The sequence below is a fragment of the Capricornis sumatraensis genome, chromosome 21, assembly GCF_032405125.1.
Source record: "Capricornis sumatraensis isolate serow.1 chromosome 21, serow.2, whole genome shotgun sequence".
NCBI lineage: Eukaryota > Metazoa > Chordata > Mammalia > Artiodactyla > Bovidae > Capricornis > Capricornis sumatraensis.
In genome coordinates, this window is record NC_091089.1 from 16,664,349 (window position 1) to 16,684,480 (window position 20,132).

General features: G+C 39.0%; 1 protein-coding gene across 1 annotated transcript in view; it reads right to left on the reverse strand.

The window, feature by feature from the left end:
* The window catches only part of PIK3C3 (phosphatidylinositol 3-kinase catalytic subunit type 3), a 163,950-nt gene that overhangs the window by 123,125 nt on the left and 20,693 nt on the right, over positions 1–20,132 (reverse strand). Inside the window, exon 4 of the mRNA XM_068993631.1 lies at positions 9,075–9,204. Within this exon, the coding sequence (XP_068849732.1) occupies positions 9,075–9,204 (130 nt within the window). The remainder of the gene's footprint in view (positions 1–9,074; positions 9,205–20,132) is intronic.

Below are 20,132 nucleotides of genomic sequence, written 5' to 3' on the forward strand. Positions count from 1 at the left end.
CTCTAAATTCACACCTCAAGACAAGTACCCATTCAATGCAGTTCATTCTATGTAAAATATTTAGTTTTAAGGGTAAATATTTCATCAGGTCAATCAGTACTGTGAAATAATTTAAATAGCCTCAATTTCATTTCATAAAATTTTGTAACCAGAAAATTTCTTCATTACCTTAATCTCAATTGTAAAGGATTATTTTGTGATCATGATAACTAGTCAATGTTTATTCAAAACATACAGTATATTCAAGAAACTAGAGAAATGATGTCAAGAGAGAAAGAGGAAAAGAACTTTAAAGATTTCCTCAAACTGAGAGAAATATCTCACAAACTTTCTAGCTCCTTCAGGGTCCTTCATGATTAAGAAATTAATAATCTCCTGAAGGCTAATTTAATTTGCAACTTGCCTTGAAAAATGGTGACCTGGGTAACAGGCACAAGTAATATGGTTACCATAAAGATAATATGGTTACTCACCATTTAAAAATTATTAAATTGGCATTCTAGACCAGTGCTGCTCAACAGAACTTGCTCAACAGAACTTTCAGCAATAATGGAAATATTTCCCTACTTGCACTGTCTACTAGGTAACCCCTAGCCACATGTGGCTATTGAGCACTTGAAATGTGATTATGGTAACAAAGCAACGGATTTTAAATTTTATTTAATTTTAATTAAGTTGCCATATGTGAATTGAGGCTATTATGATAGTACAGGTCTACATCATAACGTTAAAAATAACCCTTTGTATTGATTGGCATGAACCTATGTTCAAAATACTAACTTTTTCTGGATGAACTAAAATAAATGCAGTTCCTGTGATTACAAACCTGAGTCTGGATTCTGGACCCACAATTACCCCTTCAAGGCACTCTAAGGGTCAGCCTGACACATAACCACATCCTACCACAACTTCTCTGTAGCAGCGCTCATTTATACCCTCTCCCTAAGATTCCCTACCCTATCTGTGTCACACAGACCACAAAGCATTTTTCAAATAGTCCTTACTTTCGTTTGCCTCCTCTTAATCAAACTGACAGAAACTAAAGCACATTCCAAAGGCAACAAGCAGAGCTGCTAAAATGAAGACAGTGGAGATGGACGCTTTTATCTAAAGACACGAACTCAAATATAAATCAAACACTAAAACTTAGTAGTCACATCCAAAACCCCAGGTGGATATGCATCCTAGTCATAAAACTCTTAAAATATGACAAGTTGAAAAATGGAGCTGAAAAATGGAGCTCAAGTAACAGCCACAATTATTCAAAGGTTGGCTCACAGACAACCAAAGTGTAATAACATGCCCAAGAGGTCTGGCCTTTTATTATTTTCACAAATCAATTCTAACAGAAAGTTACTACACATTAATACAAATTAATTGGGGAAATTTAGAGATGGGAAAGAGAAGACAAAAAGGAAGATGAGGGAAAGAGTATATTTCAATACATTCACTTTCTTCCTGTTCCCTACTAAGTCTAAGAAATTCAGTTATAAAAAGTAAGAACTAAACTGAAGACTATTGAGTTCTGTTTCCTTTTCTTACACTCAATTTTTCCTCAAATGAACATTAGGCATGTTCAAAAAATGATGTAAAATCATTAAAGATTAACTCCACTAAAACTATTCCAGGAGGATTTAAACTCTTAAAAAATGTAAAACCTAGAAATCAGGCTTTTAAACTTCAATTATTCAAATTACAGTTATAATTTACTCTCACATCTATCAATAAGAATTAGAATATTTGGTACCGCTTGATTTTGAGGTTCTTTGCTTAGTAATTATATAACACTGTCTTTTCACAGGCCATTTAAAAAGTTCATCTTCATTTCCCAGCCCCCTTATTCTATTAACTGGAAGCAGCCAAGACTACAGAAGTTCTTAAACTGAATAAACTCTCTTAAACTGTAGTTTGAAAACTGCCACTTTGCTATTTATTTTGGCTTACAGGGTGCATGGAAACTACACTTTGCTATTATTCAGATTAATACACACCTTTTTACATTTAAGCTGATCGACAGGAATGTTAGTTAGTTAGTTAAGTCGCTCAGTCATGTCTGACTCTTTGCGACCCCATGGATTGTAGCCCACCAGGCTCCTCTGTCCATGGGATTCTCGAGGCAAGAATACTGGAGTGGGTTGCAGTTTCCTTCTCCAGGGGATCCTCCCGACCCAGGGATCGAACCAGGGTCTCCCGCATTAGAGGCAGACACTTTAACCTTTTAGCCACCAGGGAAGAGCCAATGAGAGGCGGTCCCTTCAACTAACCATCCAAGAGCCCCATAACTTCACCAAGCAATTTACCAGTCCTGTCCCTAATACGCCCACCAGTACTCCAAAAATAGTCAGGTGGCTTTAAAATCCCCCCACCAGCCCTACTGGCAGGACTTTCCCTACTCTAGCACACTGACACACCCCTAACTATCCAGTACTAAGGCAACCTTTGGTGGCCATTGGACTTTAACTGCTCACAAATATTCCTTGAAAACATACATCTAATTATAACAGACTGAATTATGCAAAGGACATGCGCAGTAGAGCATCCTTTCACAGTACTATAACTTGCAGCTGTTACTCAACGAACTCCCTGGATTATGCAAATGATCCTGCCTTAAAAACTCTTATACCCCAACCCTTCAGGGAAATTTGCCTCCCTTGGCAGCCCACCTCTCTCATGAAGTATTCTCTCTGTTCTTTGTGTGCACTCAGTCAGGTCCAACTCTTTGTAATCTGTTCTTTCTTTCCTTATTGTTAATAAATCTTCTTGCAATGGGGTGAGACCTTAAATTCTTTGCATCCCTTCCAAGAACCAAGGCCCACAGGAGGAAGAGTCTACAGATTCCTTCTGCTAACAAAGTCACCTTCTTAACAATTAAAAACAATCAGAGTAAATTCACTGGTTGAAAAATCAAAGTACTATGAAAGAAATCGTTCAGTTCTAACCACTTAAACATCATCTATTAAAATATTCATTTCTTTTCTTAAAATGATAGTGTGAGAAATAGAAGTATCTGTTCCTTTTACATGAAAATGGAAAAATGAGCGCAAACATTCTTTCCCCAGGTTTTAAAAGTATATTGTACCATAGACAGTTTCAAAATATTTTGTAGATGAGAATGACAATCTAACAGGGCAAACTTTTTAATGTGGAACCAGAAAACTGAGAGGAAGAGATAAGGAGAGAGAAAAAGCTACTGTGGTATAATTTGAAGAAAAAACAATACCAAAATATATTTTAAGTTCAGAGCATACCTAGTATCAAAGTGTATCCCCTTTAATAAGTTTAGAAATTAAGATCACAACAAATATCAAAGTATACTTCTTCTGGTATAACAGAAAGGAAATACTCAGGAAGCCAGTCTGAAAAATTTAAGTCAAGAAACAGGCACTAATCAAACAGTAACAAAAACAAAATCTAAGACCATAGCCAGATCATTTGTATTAGGCAGGTCCTAAACGATGCTTTACTCCAGGCATATGTTTTACAGAAAAAAAGGAACGGCATGAACAACAATCCCACAATTGCCAAACGATGGCTGCATGTGTTTTCTTCTATTAAGGTGGAGAGAAAAAAATCCCCCATTATTTGCTATGTCAGTGCTTTTAGAATCATAGAATAAGAACCACTACAAAGGAATATAAAATGAAACAGGGCAAAAGCTAACAGGGTTTCATCAAGAGAACAGACTGGTCATAGCAAACACTATTTCCAACAGCTCAAGAGAAGACTCTACAAGTGGACATCACCAGATGGTCAATACTGAAATTAGATTTATTGCGCTCTTTGCAGCCAATACTGGAGAAGCTCAAAACAGTCAATAAAAACAAGAACTGGAGCTGACTGTGACTCAGATCATGAGCTCCTTACTACAAAATTCAGGCTTAAATTGAAGAAAGTAGGGAAAACCATTAGGCCATTCTCGTACAACTGAAATCAAATCCCTTATGATTATATAATGGAAGTGACATATAGATGCAAGGAATTAGATCTTATAAAGTGAAGTAAAACTACGGACGGAGGTTTATAACACTGTACAGGAGGAGGTAACCAAAATCATCCCCAAGAAAAAGAAATGCAAGAAGGTAAAGTGGTTGTGTGAGAAGGCTTTACAAATAGCTGAGGAAAGAAGAGAAGCAAAAGGAAAGGGAGAAAGGGATACATTCAAATAAATGCAGAGTTCCAGAGAATAGCAAGGAGAAATAAAAAGGCCTTCTTACATGAACAATGTGAAGAAACAGAGAAAAACCGTAGAATGGCAAAGACTAGCCACCTCTTCAAGAAAATTGGGAGATATCAAGGGAACATTTCATACAAGGATGGGCATGATAAAGGTCAGATACAGTAACAAACTAACAGAAGCAGAAGGGATTAAGAAAAGGTCGCAAGAATACACAGAAGAACTATACGGAAAGGGTCTTAATGACCCAGATAACCATGATGGTGTGGTCATTCACCTAGACCCAGACATCCTGGAGTCAAGTAGGCCTCAGAAAGTATTATTACAAACAAAGCTAGTGGAAGTGATGGGTACCTAGCTGAGCTATTTAAAATCCTAAAAGATGCTGCTGTGAAAGTGCTCCATATAATATGTCAGCAAATTTGTCATACAATATGTCATACAAAACTCATCTGGGGCCACAGGACTGGAAAAGGTCAATTTTCATTCCAATCCCAGAGAAGGGCAATGCCAAAGAATGTTCAAACTACCATACAACTGCACTCATTTCACAGGCTAACAAGGTTATGCTCAAAATGCTTCAGGCTTGGCTTCAGCAGTACATGAATCAAGAACTTCCAGATGAACAAGCTGGATTTAGGAAAGGCAGATGATCTAGAGAGCAAAATGTCAACATTTGTTGGATCATGAGAAAGCAAGGAAATTCCAGAAAAACATATATTTCTGCTTCACTGACTACGCTAAAGCCTTTCACTGTGTGGATCACAACGAACTATGGAAAATTCTTAAAGAGATGGGAGTATCAGACCACCTTACATAATTCCTGAGAAACCTGTATGTGGGTCAAGAAGCAACAGTTAGAACTGGATATGGAACAACAGACTGCTTCAAAGCTGGGAAAGAGGTACAACAAGGCTGTATATTGTCACCTTGCTTACATAACTTATATGCAGAGTACATCATGTGAAATGTGGAGCTGGATGAATCACAAGCTGGAATCAAGATTGCTGGGAGAAATATCAATAACTTCAGAAATTCAGATGATATCACTAAGGGCAAAAAGGGAAGAGGAACTAAAGAGCCTCTTGATAAGGGTTAAAGAGGAGAATGAAAAACCTGGCTTAAAACTCAACATTCAAAAAACTAGACCATGATTTACAGTTCCATCACTTTATAGCAAATAAAAAAAGAAAAAGTGGAAGCAGTGACAGATTTTATTTTCCTGGGCTCCAAAATCACTGCAGACAGAGACTGCAGCATGAAATTAAAAGGAAGAAAACTATGACAAACCTAGATAGTGTATTAAAAAGCAGAGATATCAGTTTGTCAAAGACAAAGGTGCATATAGGCAAAGCAATGTTTTTTCCAATGTCATGTACAGATGTGAGAGTTGGACCATAAAGAAGACTGAGCACCAAAGAATTAATGCTTTCAAACTGTGGTGCTGGAGAAGACTACTGAAAGTTCCCTGGACTGCAAAGAAATCATGAAACCTGCCATTCTGAAGGAAATTAACCCTAAATATTCTTTGGAAAGACTGATGCTGAAGCTGAAGCTCCAATACTCTGGCCAACTGAGGTGAAGAGATGACTCACTGGAAAAGACCCTGATGCTGGGAAAGATTAAAGGCAAAAGGAGAAGAGGGCGGGAGAACGTGAGATGGTTAGATAGCAACACCGACTCAATGGACATGAATTTGAGCAAACTTCAAATTGGGAAAGGAGTACATCAAGGCTACATAGTGTCATCCTGCTTATTTAACTTATATGCAAAGTACATCATACAAAACGCTGGGCTGGATGAAGCACAAGCTGGAATCAAGATTGCTGGGAGAAATATCAATAACCTCAGATATGCAGATAACACCACCCTTATGGCCGAAAGTGAAGAAGAACTAAAGAGTTTCTTGATGAAAGTCAAAGAGAAGAGTGAAAAAGTTGGCTTAAAACTCAACATTCAGAAAATGAAGATCATGGCATCCAGTCCCATCACTTCATGACAAATAGATGGGGAAATAATGGAAACAGTGAGAGACTTTATTTTCTTGGGCTCCAAAATCACTGCAGATGGTGAATGCAGCCATGAAATTAAAAGACGCTTGCTACTTGGAAGAAAAGTTATGACCAACCTAGATAGCATATTAGACAAAAGAAACATTACTTTTCCAACAAAAGTCCGTCTAGTCAAAACTACAGTCTTTCCAGTAGTCATGTATGGATGTGAGTTGGACTATAAAGAAAGCTGAGGGGCAAAGAATTGATACTTTTTAATTGTGGTGTGGGAGAAGACTCTTGAGAGTCCTTTGGACTGCAAGGAGATCCAACCAGTCCATCCTAAAGGAAATCTGTCCTAAATATTCATTGGAAGGACTGATGCTAAAGCTGAAACTCCAATATTTTGGCCACCTGATGCAAAGAACTGACTCAATGGAAAAGACTCTGATGCTAAGAAAGATTGAAGGCAGGAGGAGAAGGGTATGACAGAGAATGAGATGGTTGGATGGCATCACCAACTCGATGGACATGAGTCTGAGCAAGCTCCAGGAGTTGGTGATGGACAGGGAAGCCTGGCATGCTTTAGTCCATGGGATCACGACTGAGCAACTGAACTGAACCAGGAGACAGTGGAGAACAGAAGAGCCTGGAATGCTGCTATCTATGTGGTGGCAAAGAGTCAGATACAACTTAGTGACTGAACAACAGCAACACAACAGCAACAACAATACTAATATATATAACAAAAGCATAAAGTGGTTTTATGTTCATCTTTGCTGTAAGGATGTTTTAAGAGTATATGATCCTACTCTTCTATGAAGCAAAGATGTCAACTATAATACAAGTTCTGACAAAATTTTGAAATTTCACATGTTCTTTTATATTTATTGGTATTTATGATACTTGTTGATATTTATTTGTAAGGCTGGTTACCTTAAATTGACTACTAAAATTTTCACTGCAATTATTAAATCATGAAAAGCAAAATTTCTACTATAAACATTCAATTAAAGTCATAATTTTAAAAAAATAAATAAAAATTGGGAAAAAATTATGAACATATGAATAGAAGCCTATAATATTTGTTTAATATAAAAGAAACAAAGTAGATGCAGTGTGCAACTACATAGCTTTTTATTTCTTGACTCAGCCATTTCTCCTCAAATTCAGAATTTTGTTATTACATGATTCATAATATTCATTTTCATAATGAATGCTGTTCTTAAAGACAATTCCAGGTTTTCCTGCATGTGAGATATAAGCTTACAGCTTATAAATGAGGTGATTCTGATAAAATTTCTATTATTCAGTTTATAAAAGTCAGAGTAGCTTCAATAAAATAGCATCACTAAGATAAATTCTTAAAGAGAAAGTATACATATGAAAAGTATAAGAGGTTTCCTATATTGCATGTAAGAATGTCAACAAAATCTCAGAATGAGTAGCTGAACTGAAAGCTAAGTTTTATTTATTTAATTATAGAGGGGAATAGTACTTATGGAGGACAATAGCAATTTGGTCAAAATGCTTATTAAGAAGCTCTGAGACAATTTTTGCATAAAAGAGACATACAAAAAGACAGAATAAACTTGAAAAAAATTATATTGAAGCACAAAGCTTAGACACTCCAAGTGCTTATTCTTTATAATTAGGGTTTCTTCCACATGTAGGTTGAGGCAATAAGTTGTAAAATGTTTGGCACCAAAACTTTCTCCAGACATTATAGAGTCATCCATGTAAGATCAGAAAGGAAAACTACATGTAAAAATTAAAGTCTCATCTCTTAACTAAAGAATTGTAAAAGGATACTTAAACAGTATTTAACAGTACTTTTTCTTTTTGCCACAGTCTTTTTTTTCAAGTATAGCTGATTCACAATATTATGTTTCACATGTACAGCAAAGTGATTCAAACAAACGTGTTTGTGTACACTTTTTTCAATTATTGTCCAACACAGGTTATAACAAGATACTGATCACTTTTTCCAATTATTTTCCATTACAGGTTATTACAAGATATTGAATATAATTCCCTGTGCTGTTTGCAGCAATAGAGACACAGATGTAGAGAACGAACGTGCAGACACAGCTGGGGAAAGAGAGTGGGACGAACTGAGAAAGCGGCACGGACATAACACACCACCATGTGTAAAACAGACGGATGGTGGGAAGTTACTATGTAACACAGTACTTTTTGAACAGATATTCACAAAATAAGTTAAACTGTTGTGATTTAAAAAAGGAATTTAACTTAGAAATACAAAAGCTAAACGAAAACACTTCACTAACACAATTCTGAAAGAAAAAGGTAATAATTCAGTTTACAAAAGAGCAGTATGGTGGAGTGAGGGCAATTTAAACTAGCTAGTATAAGAAATTTTCATTTTCAAACAATGTAAGAATCTCCAGCATGTAATAACACACGCATGTTTCAGATTATGTGACCAAAAAAGGGAGGTGATCATCCTGAAAGTATCACCAAAAGCTCTATGTTTTCAAATCCGTTGGAGTTTCAGACACAAAAAGCAATAAATTACATGATTCTCTTTACATGAAATATCCAATTCTGGAAAATCCAGAGATAGAAGTAGATTAGTAGCTGGTAGGGGCTGGAGAGAAGAGGGAACAGGGAATGACTGCTAATGGGTACACGGTTACATTTTTTATAAAAATGGTCTAAAGGTAGAGTGGTAATGAATGCACAACTCTGTGAATTTACTAAAAAAAATCACTGAATAGTACACTTTCCAAGTGTGAACATTTTGGTACATGAATTATATTTCAATAAAACTATTATTAAAAGCTTGAATTTAAATTTAAAAGTAACCTCACAGAATTCATAATATCAATTTATGCAACAGATTATCATTCGAAGCTTTCCACCTGTTCCAGTAATTTCTTTTTTACCTTGGCAAGGCGACTCATCTGATCCTCTGAGAGAGTACTGCTTGTTCTGCCAGGAGTTTTGGTGGGTTCTGATCCATCTGCTTCTACGTTAGGCCAGACTTTCAAGTCATGCATCCCTTGGCGAAACATGCTAGGCAAAAAGAATGTTTAGGGCAGAATTAATTTGGTTCATTACGGGAAATTTTAGATTTCTAAATAGAGACAATTCCAGCAAGCCTCCAGTGGAATATAAAGCAATTAACCAAGCAACTGAATCCACGTAGCACTGTTTTTCACATCCTTCTTTTTTCCTTCAAGCAGTTAAGAGCTATTACAGATATTACAAAGGTAGAGTGCAAAAAGAGAAGCATCAGGAATAGGCTACACGCACTTCATCACTTCAGTGGAGATCTTAGAAACAGAAACCAAATTTTTACCAAGAGAGAGAATGTCACATTTACATCGATCAAAACTAAAATTAAAATAATTATATAACTTTCTAATTTAAGTGACAATTCAGCAGAATATTAATAGACAGTGATGTTGAACAGCCGGGATTTGGATCCCTGCTGTGCCAACTGTTACTTACAAGACTTTTGGTAAATTACTTAACATCTCTGTGTTAGCTTCCTCATCTATAAAATGAGACTATAAAGAGTAACTGTGTCTCACAGAGTTAGAAATATTAAATAAACCAGTACAAGGAAAAAGTGCTTAGAATAGTGCCTGTCATATAATAAGAACTCAATATATATAAGCTACTATTTTCCTTTTTGCTGGGTAGAGGCTTATTTTTCTCCTGTCTTCTGTTGCATAAGAGAGATGTCTAAAAGGGAATACAATACTGTATTCAATAAGAAAAAAATGCCCATGTCTACAAATCAGAAATTTAACATATTGTCAGAATTCAGACTGAGCTGGATGATCCTACTTTAAAGTGAAAGAGTGTATCACCTTTGTCAAGCTTTTGCTTCCTTCAAAAACTATCAAAGAGGAGTCAGGATGGTGGAAGAGAAGGATGCGGAATTCTTGTCTCCTCACCAGTACACCAAGAATATATCTATAAATGGAACAATTCTCACACAGAGTACCTGCTGAATATTAGAAGAAGACTCTGAACACATAAAAGGACAAGAAAAATCCCCTCACAGTGGGGCAGGAAAAAAGAAAAAAAAAAAATGAATCAAACAAAAGACCTGCAACCCTGAGGAAAAGCTGAAGGTGAGAAGAGGTTCTTGATCAGAAAATCCCCTCATGGTGGGGAAATTTGCGGGGACAGAAAGGGACCTTCAGAGGATCAAAGGAGAATATGGTGGACCATCTGTGAAAGGCATGACAAAGTAAGAACTGTGCACATGGTCTCTACTGCAGCCTTGTCCAGCCCAGCCTGAGTCATGTGTCTTCTGTCGAGAGGAGGGCTGAGTGGTGGAAAGTGGGGTTTGGACATGGACCCAGGAAGGGGACAGCTGGTGGTTGTGAAGAGAGCCTGAATGGACAGGAATAAGGAGTTCAACAACTGGGAAAGTCTGCAGAAGAAAGCCAGGACACCATAGAAGCAAGGCACCACGGCTAAGTGGTGAACAACAGGCGGGGCTGTCATTTTAATCCCCATCCCCATCCACCTACTTCAGCCCATACAAGCACTGGGAGGTGCACTCATCTGAGCAGGCTCACCCTCCACACACACCTCAAGCCAAGGTCTCCTCTGCCAGGATAGGCTCCAGCATCCTGAGCATCGTCCATCCCAAAGCCTCCTTCAAAATCAGCCCTGGGTGCCACTGACCAAGACAGGATTTTGCCAATGCTGATGGGGGCTGAGAGGACTGAGTACAAAAATGTGGGGCTAAGAGCACAAAGATGAAGGAATTCCAGCTGAACTACTTCAAATCCTAAAAGATGATGCTGTTAGAGTGCTGCACTCAATATGCCACCAAATTTGGTAAACTCAGCAGTGGCCACAGGACTGGAAAAGAGCAGTTCTCATTTCAATCCCAAAGAAAGGCGATGTCAAAGAATGTTCAACCTACCGGACATTTGCACTCATTTCACATGCTAGCAAAGTAATGCTCAAAATTATAGGCTTCAACAGTACGTGAACAGAGAACTTCCAAATGTTCAAACTAGATTTAGAAAAGGCAGAGGAACCAGAGATCAAATTGCCAACCTCTGTGGAATCATGGCAAAAGCAAGAGAATTCCAGAAAAACATCTACTACTGCTTCACTGACTACTTAAAGCCTTTGACTATGTAAATTACAACAAATTGTAAAAAAGTCTCAAAGAGATGGAAACACCAGGCCACCTGACCTGTCTCCTGAGAAATCTGTATGCAGGTCAAAGAATAGTTAGAACAGGACATGGAACAACAGACTGCTTCAAAATTGGGAAAGGAGTATGTCAAGGCTGTACTTGACAATATATGTCAAGTACAATACAATATATGTCAACCCGCTTATTTAACTTATATGCAGAGTACTCAAAATAAATGCCAGGCTGGATGAAGCACATGCTGGAATAAAGATTGCCTGGAGAAATATCAATAACCTCAGATATGCGACACCACCCTTAAGGCAGAAAGTGAAGAGGAACTAAAGACCCTCTTGATGGAAGTGAAAAAGAGTGAAAAAGCTGGCTCAAAACTCAACATTCAAAAAACTAAGATTATGGCATCTGATCCCATCACTTCATGGCAAATAGATGGGGAAACAATGGAAACACAGACAGACTTTATTTTCTTGGGCTTAAAAATCACTGCAGACGGTGACTGCAACCATGAAATTAAAAAATGCTTGCTCCTTGGAAGAAAAGCTATGACAAACCTAGACAGCACATTAAAAAGTAGAGACATTACTTTGCTGACAAAGGTCCATATAGTCAAAGCTATGGTTTTTCCAGTAGTCATGTATGGATGTGAGAGTTGGACCATAAAGAAGGCTATTGTTGTTATTCAATCACTCAGTTGTGTCCAGCTCTTTGTGACCCCATGGACTGCAGCACCAAAGAATTGATGTTTTCGAACTGTGGTGTTGGAGAACACTCTTGAGAGTCCCTTGGACAGCAAGGAGATCAAACCAGTCAATCCTAAAGGAAATCAACCCTGAACATTCATTGGAAGGACTGATGCTGAAGCTGAAGCTCCAGTAGTTTGGACACCTGATGTGAAGAGCTGACTCACTGGAAAAGACCATGATGCAGGACAAGATTGAAGGCAGGGGGAGAAGGGGACAACAGAAGACAAGATGGTTCGATGCCATCATTGACTCAATGGACAAAAGCTTGAGCAAACTCGGGGAGACTGTGAAGGACAGGGAAGCCTTCTGTGCTGCAGTCCATGGGGTCGCGAAGAGTCAGACATGACTGAACAAGAGAACGGATGTGGAGAGAGGACTGCTATTGACCCTGAGGATACAAGAAAGAGAACAAGAGTGTGAGGCCCCGAGTGGAATGTCCCTAAAGGAAGTATGGTTTGCCTAGGAAATGAGGCACCACTGTTGAGTGGCATGTGGAGTTGGGGGGGGGGGGGGGAGTCCCCACATGCCAGCTCCTGCCTCCACATACAACTGGAGGGACTTCCACCAGAGTAAGCATGACCCATTCTGTTGCCCAACTGCCTGCCAATCTCCACCAACACAGGCAATTCACACACACCCCAGTATGGCTGCACAGCCCTGTGGCCCTGAGTAAGTCTGCCTCAGTCAGCCATTGCTTTCGCTCCCTTTTGCATGGGTGTAGAACAGATGCCTGAAGGGAGTTTACATGCAGAGCTGGGGCCAAAACCAAAGCTGAGCCTCAGAGGCTGTGCAATTAAGTTAGAGGAATGAAATCTTCTCCAGGTAGCTGCATAAGCCTCAGACTAAATCCCTGCAATCGGTTTGGTAAACCCTGCATCTGTGGGATATCTGAATAGACGAGTGTCCCACAACTGACACAAGTCTAGCTTTAGCAGCAGTGGACTTTAAGGGAAAGTAGTACACGCAGAAGTTGGGCCAGGTCAGAGTCTGGGATGCAGCAAAAGCAGATCTAAGACCCAAGTTTACACCAATACATTCTCACCTCAAGAAATAAGTAAAATCTCAAGTAAACCACCTTAACTTATACCTAAAGCAACTAGAGAAAGAACAAATAAAACCCAAGGTAAGTATAAGGAAAGAAATCATAATGATCAGAGCAGAAATAAATAAAATAAGGACAAAAAAATAGAAAAGATCAATGAAACAAAAAGGTTTTTCTTTGAGTAGATAAACAAAATCAATAAACCTTTAGCCAGACTCATCAAGAAAAAAGTGAGAGGACTCATATTTATAAAATTAGAAATGAAAAAAAGAGAAGCTACAACTGACACTGCAGAAATACCAAGAATCATAAGAGACTACTACAAACAACCATATGCCCCAAATACAGACAAATTGTTAGAAAGATAAAACCTTCCAAGATTGAATCAGGAAGATATAGAAAATATGAGCAGACCAATCATAAGTATTGATTGAAGCTGTGATTAAAAATATTCCAAAGGCCAGGGCCAGATGGCTTCACAGAGGAATTCTATCAAACACTTAGAGCAGAGCTAACATGTATCCTTCTCAAACTCTTCCAAAACACTGCAGAGAGAAGAAAACTCCCAAGCTCATTCTATGAGGCCACCATTACCTGAATACCAAAACCAAACAAAGGTATCACAAAAAAAGAAAATTACAGGTCAGTGTCACTGACGAACATACATATACAAATCCTCAACAAAATACTAGCAAATGAGAGTCCAACAGCACATTAAAAGGATCAGATGCCAGGATCAAGTAGGATTTACTGCAACCTAGCCAACAAAGGTCCGTCTAGTCAAGGCTATGGTTTTTCCAGTGGTCTTGTATGGATGTGAGAGTTGGACTACAAAGAAAGCTGAGCACCAAAGAATTGATGCTTTTGAACTGTGGTGTTGGAGAAAACTCTTGAGAGTCCCTTGGACTGCAAGGAGGTCCAACCAATCCATCCTAAAGATCAGTCCTGGGTGTTCACTGGAAGGACTGACGCCAAAGCTCAAACTCCAATATTTTGGCCACCTCATGCGAAGAGTTGACTCACTGGAAAAGATTCTGATGCTGGGAGGGATTGGGGGCAGGAGGAGAAGGGGACGACAGAGGATGAGATGGCTCGATGGCATCATGGACTTGATGGGCGTGAGTCTGAGTGAACTCCGGGAGTTGGTGATGGAGAGGGCAGCCTGGCATGCTGCGATTCATGGGGTCGCAAAGAGTCGGACATGACTGAGTGACTGAAATGAACTGAACTGAGACATCATATTAAAAAGCAGAGAAATTACTTTGCCAACAAAGGTCCGTCTAGTCAAGGCTATGGCTTTTCCAGTAGTCATGTATGGACGTGAGAGTTGGACTATAAAGAAAGCTGAGGCGGGGCGGTCCTAAGAGGGTGGAGGAATAGGACAGGGAGATCACTTTCTCCCCTACAAATTCATCAAAAGAACATTTAAACGCTGAGTAAATTCCACAAAACTTCTGAATGCCAGCAGAGGACATCAGGCACCCAGAAAAGCAGCCCACTGTCTTCGAAAGGAGGTAGGAAACAATATAAAAGACAAAAAAAGAGACAAAAGAGGTAGGGACAGAGCTCCGTCCCAGGAAGGGAGTCTTAAAAAGAGAGAAGTTTCCAAACACCAAGAAACACTCTCACTGCAGAGTCTGTGGCGAGCCTTGGAAGCACAGAGGGCAACATAACAGGGAGGAAAAATAAATAATTAAAACCCACAGATTACGAGCCCAGTGGTAACTCCCCCAGTGGAGAAGCAGCGCAGATGCCTGTACCTGCCACTAGCAAGCGGGGACTGGGCAGGGAGGTGCGGGCTGCATTGCTTAAAGTAAGGATCTGGCCTGAATGCCTCAATGGAAATCTGAGCAAAGAAACTTGGGCTAGCAAACCAGACTGTGGGATAGCTACCACGTGAAAAGCCCTAAGACACCGCCAGGCCCGTGCACAGAACAAAGGACTGAACAGAACTAGCTGGATCCCCCTCCAGCGACAGGCAGCCAGAGCCAGAAGGGGGCAATCACAACCCCAGAGAGACATTATCTACCAAACTGCAAGGAGGCTTCTTTGCTAACTAAGACTTCTTGAAGTTCTGGACAGTCAACATCCGCCTGAGAAGATGTGCCGGTTGTACACCCAGAAAACCAAGCAGCAGGGACTGGGGAGGCAATAAGTCACAGCAACCGTGCTTGCCAAACATCTCATCACCTGAGCTACTTGGACCTGTGAAGGGCACAAAATGCAGGCCCAACCGAGTCTGCACCTCTGAGGACTACCCAAATGCCTGAACCTAAGCAGCTTAGACTTGGGAGATGCATGCAGCCCAGGGCCGACCTTGGATGGTTCCCGGTGGAGCAACCTAGAGCCTGAGCAGTGTGGGCAGGGAGGGTACATGTGCCGTGAGCAGGGGCAGGCCCCGTGGGGCTGAGGCAGTGTGAGCACACGCCAGTGTTATTTGTTTGCAGTGTCCCTCCCTCCCTACAGCGTGACTGAACAAGGGAGCCTAAAAAAATTGTCCACCACCACCCCCTTTGTGTCAGGACAGAAATCAAGACACTAAAGAGACCAGCAAACAGAAGAAGCTAAAACAGAGGGAACCGCCTTGGAAGTGACAGGTGCAATAGATTAAAACCCTGTCATTAGTACCAACTACATAGGAAGGGGCCTATAGATCTTGAGAAATATAAGCCAGACCAAGAAACTATCCGAAAATGAACTGACCCCACAATACCCACAACATCACCAGAGAGAAGTCCTAGATATATTTTTACTATTATTCTTTTTTTTTTAATTTTTAAGTCCTCTATTACTCATTTAATTTTTACTTTTATAACCTACAATTACTTTGTAAAAAAAAAAAAAGACCCTATTTTTTAAAAGCAAACTTCATATATATATATATATATATATATTTTTTATATAACTTTTGTGACTTTGTTTTTTGTTGTTGTTGTTTTTCTCTTTCTTTTTTTCTTTAATATTGTATTTGTGAAATTCCAAACTCCACTCTAGATTTTTAATCTTTGCTTTTTGGTATTTGTTATCAATGTTGTACCTTTAAGAACCCAATGTTCAGTACCCATTTTTACTTGGGAGCAAGATTACTGGCTTGACTGCTCTCTCCCGCTTTGGACTCTCCTTTTTCTCCACCAGGTAGCCTGTGTCTCCTCCCTACCCCCTCTCTTCTCTAACCAACTCTGTGAATTTCTGTGTGTTCCAGACGGTGGAGAACACTTAGGGAACTTATTACTGGTTGGATCTGACTCTCTCCTTTTGATTCCCCTCTTCTATCCTCCTGGCCACCTCTGTCTCATTCCTCCCTCTTCTCTTCTCTGTATAACTCCGTGAACATCTCTGAGCGGTCTAGCTGTGGAGTGCACATAAGGAAGTGATTACTGGCTAGCTTGCTCTCTCCTCTATTGATTCCACTTCATCTCATTCGGGTCACCTCTAACTCCCTCCTCCCTCTTCTCTTCTCCATGTAACTCTGTGAACCTCTCTGGGTGCCCCTCAATGTGGAGAAACTTTTCATCTTTAACCTAGATGTTTTATCATCGGTGCTATATAGAAGGAGAAGTCTTGAGACTACTGTAAAAATAAGACTGAAAACCAGAAGCAGGAGGCTTAAGTCCAAACCCTGAGAACACCAGAGAACTCCTGAATCAAGGGATCATTAATTGATAGGAGCTCATCAAACACCTCCATACCTACACTGAAACCGAGCACCACCCAAGGGCCAACAAGTTCCAGACCAAGACATACCATGCAAATTCTCCAGCAACACAGAAACACAGCCCTGAGCTCCGATATACAGGCTGCCCAAAGTTACTCCAAAACCACTGACATCTCATAACTTATTACTGGACACTTCATTGCACTCCAGAGAGAAGAAATCCAGCTCCACCCACCAGAACACCGACACAAGCTTCCCTAACCAAGAAACCTTGACAAGCCACCTGTACAACCCCACCCACAGCGAGGAAACTCCACAATAAAGAGAACTCCACAAACTGCCAGAATACAGAAAGGACACCCCAAACGCAGCAATATAAACAAGATGAAGAGACAGAGGAATACCCAGCAGGTAAAGGAACAGGATAAATGCCCACCAAACCAAACAAAAGTGGAAGAGATAGGGAATCTACCTGATAAAGAATTCCAAATAATGATACTGAAAATGTTCCGAAATCTTGAAAATCAAAATGGAATCACAGATAAATAGCCTGGAGACAAGGATGGAGAAGATGCAAGAAAGGTTTAACAGGATCTAGAAAAAATAAAAAAGAATCAATATATAATAAATAATGCAATAAATGATATCAAAAACACTCTGGAGGGAACCAACAGTAGAATAACGGAGGCAGAAGATAGGATAAGTGAGGTAGAAGATAGAATGGTAGAAATAAATGAAACAGAGAGGAAAAAGAAAAATGAATTAAAAGAAATGAGGACAATCTCAGAGACCTCTGGGACAATGTTAAATGCTCCAATATTCGAATCATAGGAGTCCCAGAAGAAGACAAAAAGAAAGACCATGAGAAAATACTTGAGATAATAGTTGAAAACTTCCCTAAAATGGGGAAGGAAATAACCACCCAAGTCCAAGAAACCCAGAGAGTCCCAAACAGGATAAATCCAAGGCGAAACACCCCAAGACACATATTAATCAAATTAACAAAGATCAAACACAAAGAACAAATATTAAAAGCAGCAAGGGAAAAACAACATATAATACACAAGGGGATTCCCATAAGGATAACAGCTGATCTTTCAATAGAAACTCTTCAGGCCAGGAAGGAATGGCAGGACATACTTAAAGTGATGAAAGAAAATAACCTACAGCCCAGATTATTGTACCCAGCAAGGATCTCATTCAAATATGAAGGAGAAATCAAAAGCTTCACAGACAAGCAAAAGCTGAGAGAATTCAAAACCACCAAACCAGCTCTCCAAAAAATGCTAAAGGATCTTCTCTAGACAGAAAACACAAAAAGGGTGTATAAACTGGAAGCCAAAACAATAAAGTAAATGGCAACGGGATCATACTTATCAATAATTACCTTAAATGTAAATGGGTTGAATGCCCCAACCAAAAGACAAAGACTGGCTGAATGGATACAAAAACAAGACCCCTATATATGTTGTCTACAACAGGGGACACAAACAGACTGAAAGTGAAGGGCTGGAAAAAGATTTTCCATGCAAACAGACCAAAAGAAAGCAGGAGTAGCAATACTCATATCAGATAAAATAGACTTTAAAACAAAGGCTGTGAAAAGAGACAAAGAAGGACACTACATAATGATCAAAGGATCAATCCAAGAAGAAGATATAACAATTATAAATATATATGCACCCAACATAGGAGCACTGCAATATGTAAGACAAATGCTAACAAGTATGAAAGGGGAAATTAACAATAACACAGTAATAGTGGGAAATTTTAATACCCCATTCACATCTATGGATAGATCAACTAAACAGAAAATTAACAAGGAAACACAAACTTTAAATGATACAATAGACCAGTTAGACCTAATTGATATCTATAGGACATTTCACTCCAAAACAATGAATTTCATCTTTTTCTCAAGTGCACACGGAACCTTCTCCAGGATAGATCACATCCTGGGCCATAAATCAAGCCTTGGTAAATTCAAAAAAATTGCAATCATTCCAAGCATCTTTTCTGACCATAATGCAGTAAGATTAGATCTCAATTACAGGTAAAAAACTATTAAAAATTCCAACATATGGAGGCTGAACAACACGCTACTGAATAACCAACAAATCACAGAAGAAATCAAAAAAGAAATCAAAATATGCATAGAAACGAATGAAAATGAAAACACAAAAACCCAAAACCTGTGGGACACTGTAAAAGCAGCGTTAAGGGGAAAGTTCATAGCAATACAGGCATACTGCAAGAAACAAGAAAAAAGTCAAATAAATAATCTAACTCTACACCTAAAGCAAATAAAAAGGGAAGAAATGAAGAACCCCAGGGTTAGAAGGAAAGAAATCTTAAAAATTAGGGTAGAAATAAATGCAAAAGAAACAAAAGAGACCATAGCGAAAATCAACAAAGCCAAAAGCTGGTTCTTTGAAAGGATAGATAAAATTGACAAACCATGAGCCAGACTCATCAAGAAACAAAGGGAGAAAAATCAAATCAATGAAATTAGAAATGAAAATGGAGAGATCACAACAGACAACACAGAAATACAAAGGATCATAAGAGACTACTATCAGCAATTATATGCCAATAAAATGGACAACGTGGAAGAAATGGACAAATTCTTAGAAAAGTACAACTTTCCAAAAATGAACCAGGAAGAAATAGAAAATCTTAACAGACCCATCACAAGCATGGAAATTGAAACTGTAATCAGAAATTTTCCAGCAAACAAAAGCCCAGGTCCAGACGACTTCACAGCTGAATTCTACCAAAAATTTAGAGAAGAGCTAACACCTATCCTACTCCAACTCTTCCAGAAAATTGCAGAGGAAGGTAAACTTCCAAACTCATTCTATGAGGCCACCATCACCCTAATACCAAAACCTGACAAAGATGCCACAAAAAAAGAAAACTACAGGCCAATATCACTGATGAACATAGGTGCAAAAATCCTCAACAAAATTCTAGCCATCAGAATCCAACAACACATTAAAAAGATCATACACCATGACCAAGTGGGCTTTCTCCCAGGGATACAAGGATTCTTCAATATCCACAAATCAATCAATGTAACACACCACATTAACAAAATGAAAAATAAAAACCATGATTATCTCAATAGATGCAGAGAAAGCCTTTGACAAAATTCAAAATCCATTTATGATAAAAACTCTTTAGAAAGCAGTAATAGAAGGAACATACCTCAACATAATAAAAGCTATGTATGACAAACCCACAGCAAACATTATCCTCAATGGTAAAAACCTGAAAGCATTTGCCCTGAAGTCAGGAACAAGACAAGGGTGCCCACTTTCACCACTACTATTCAACATAGTTTTGGAAGTTCTGGCCACAGCAATCAGAGAG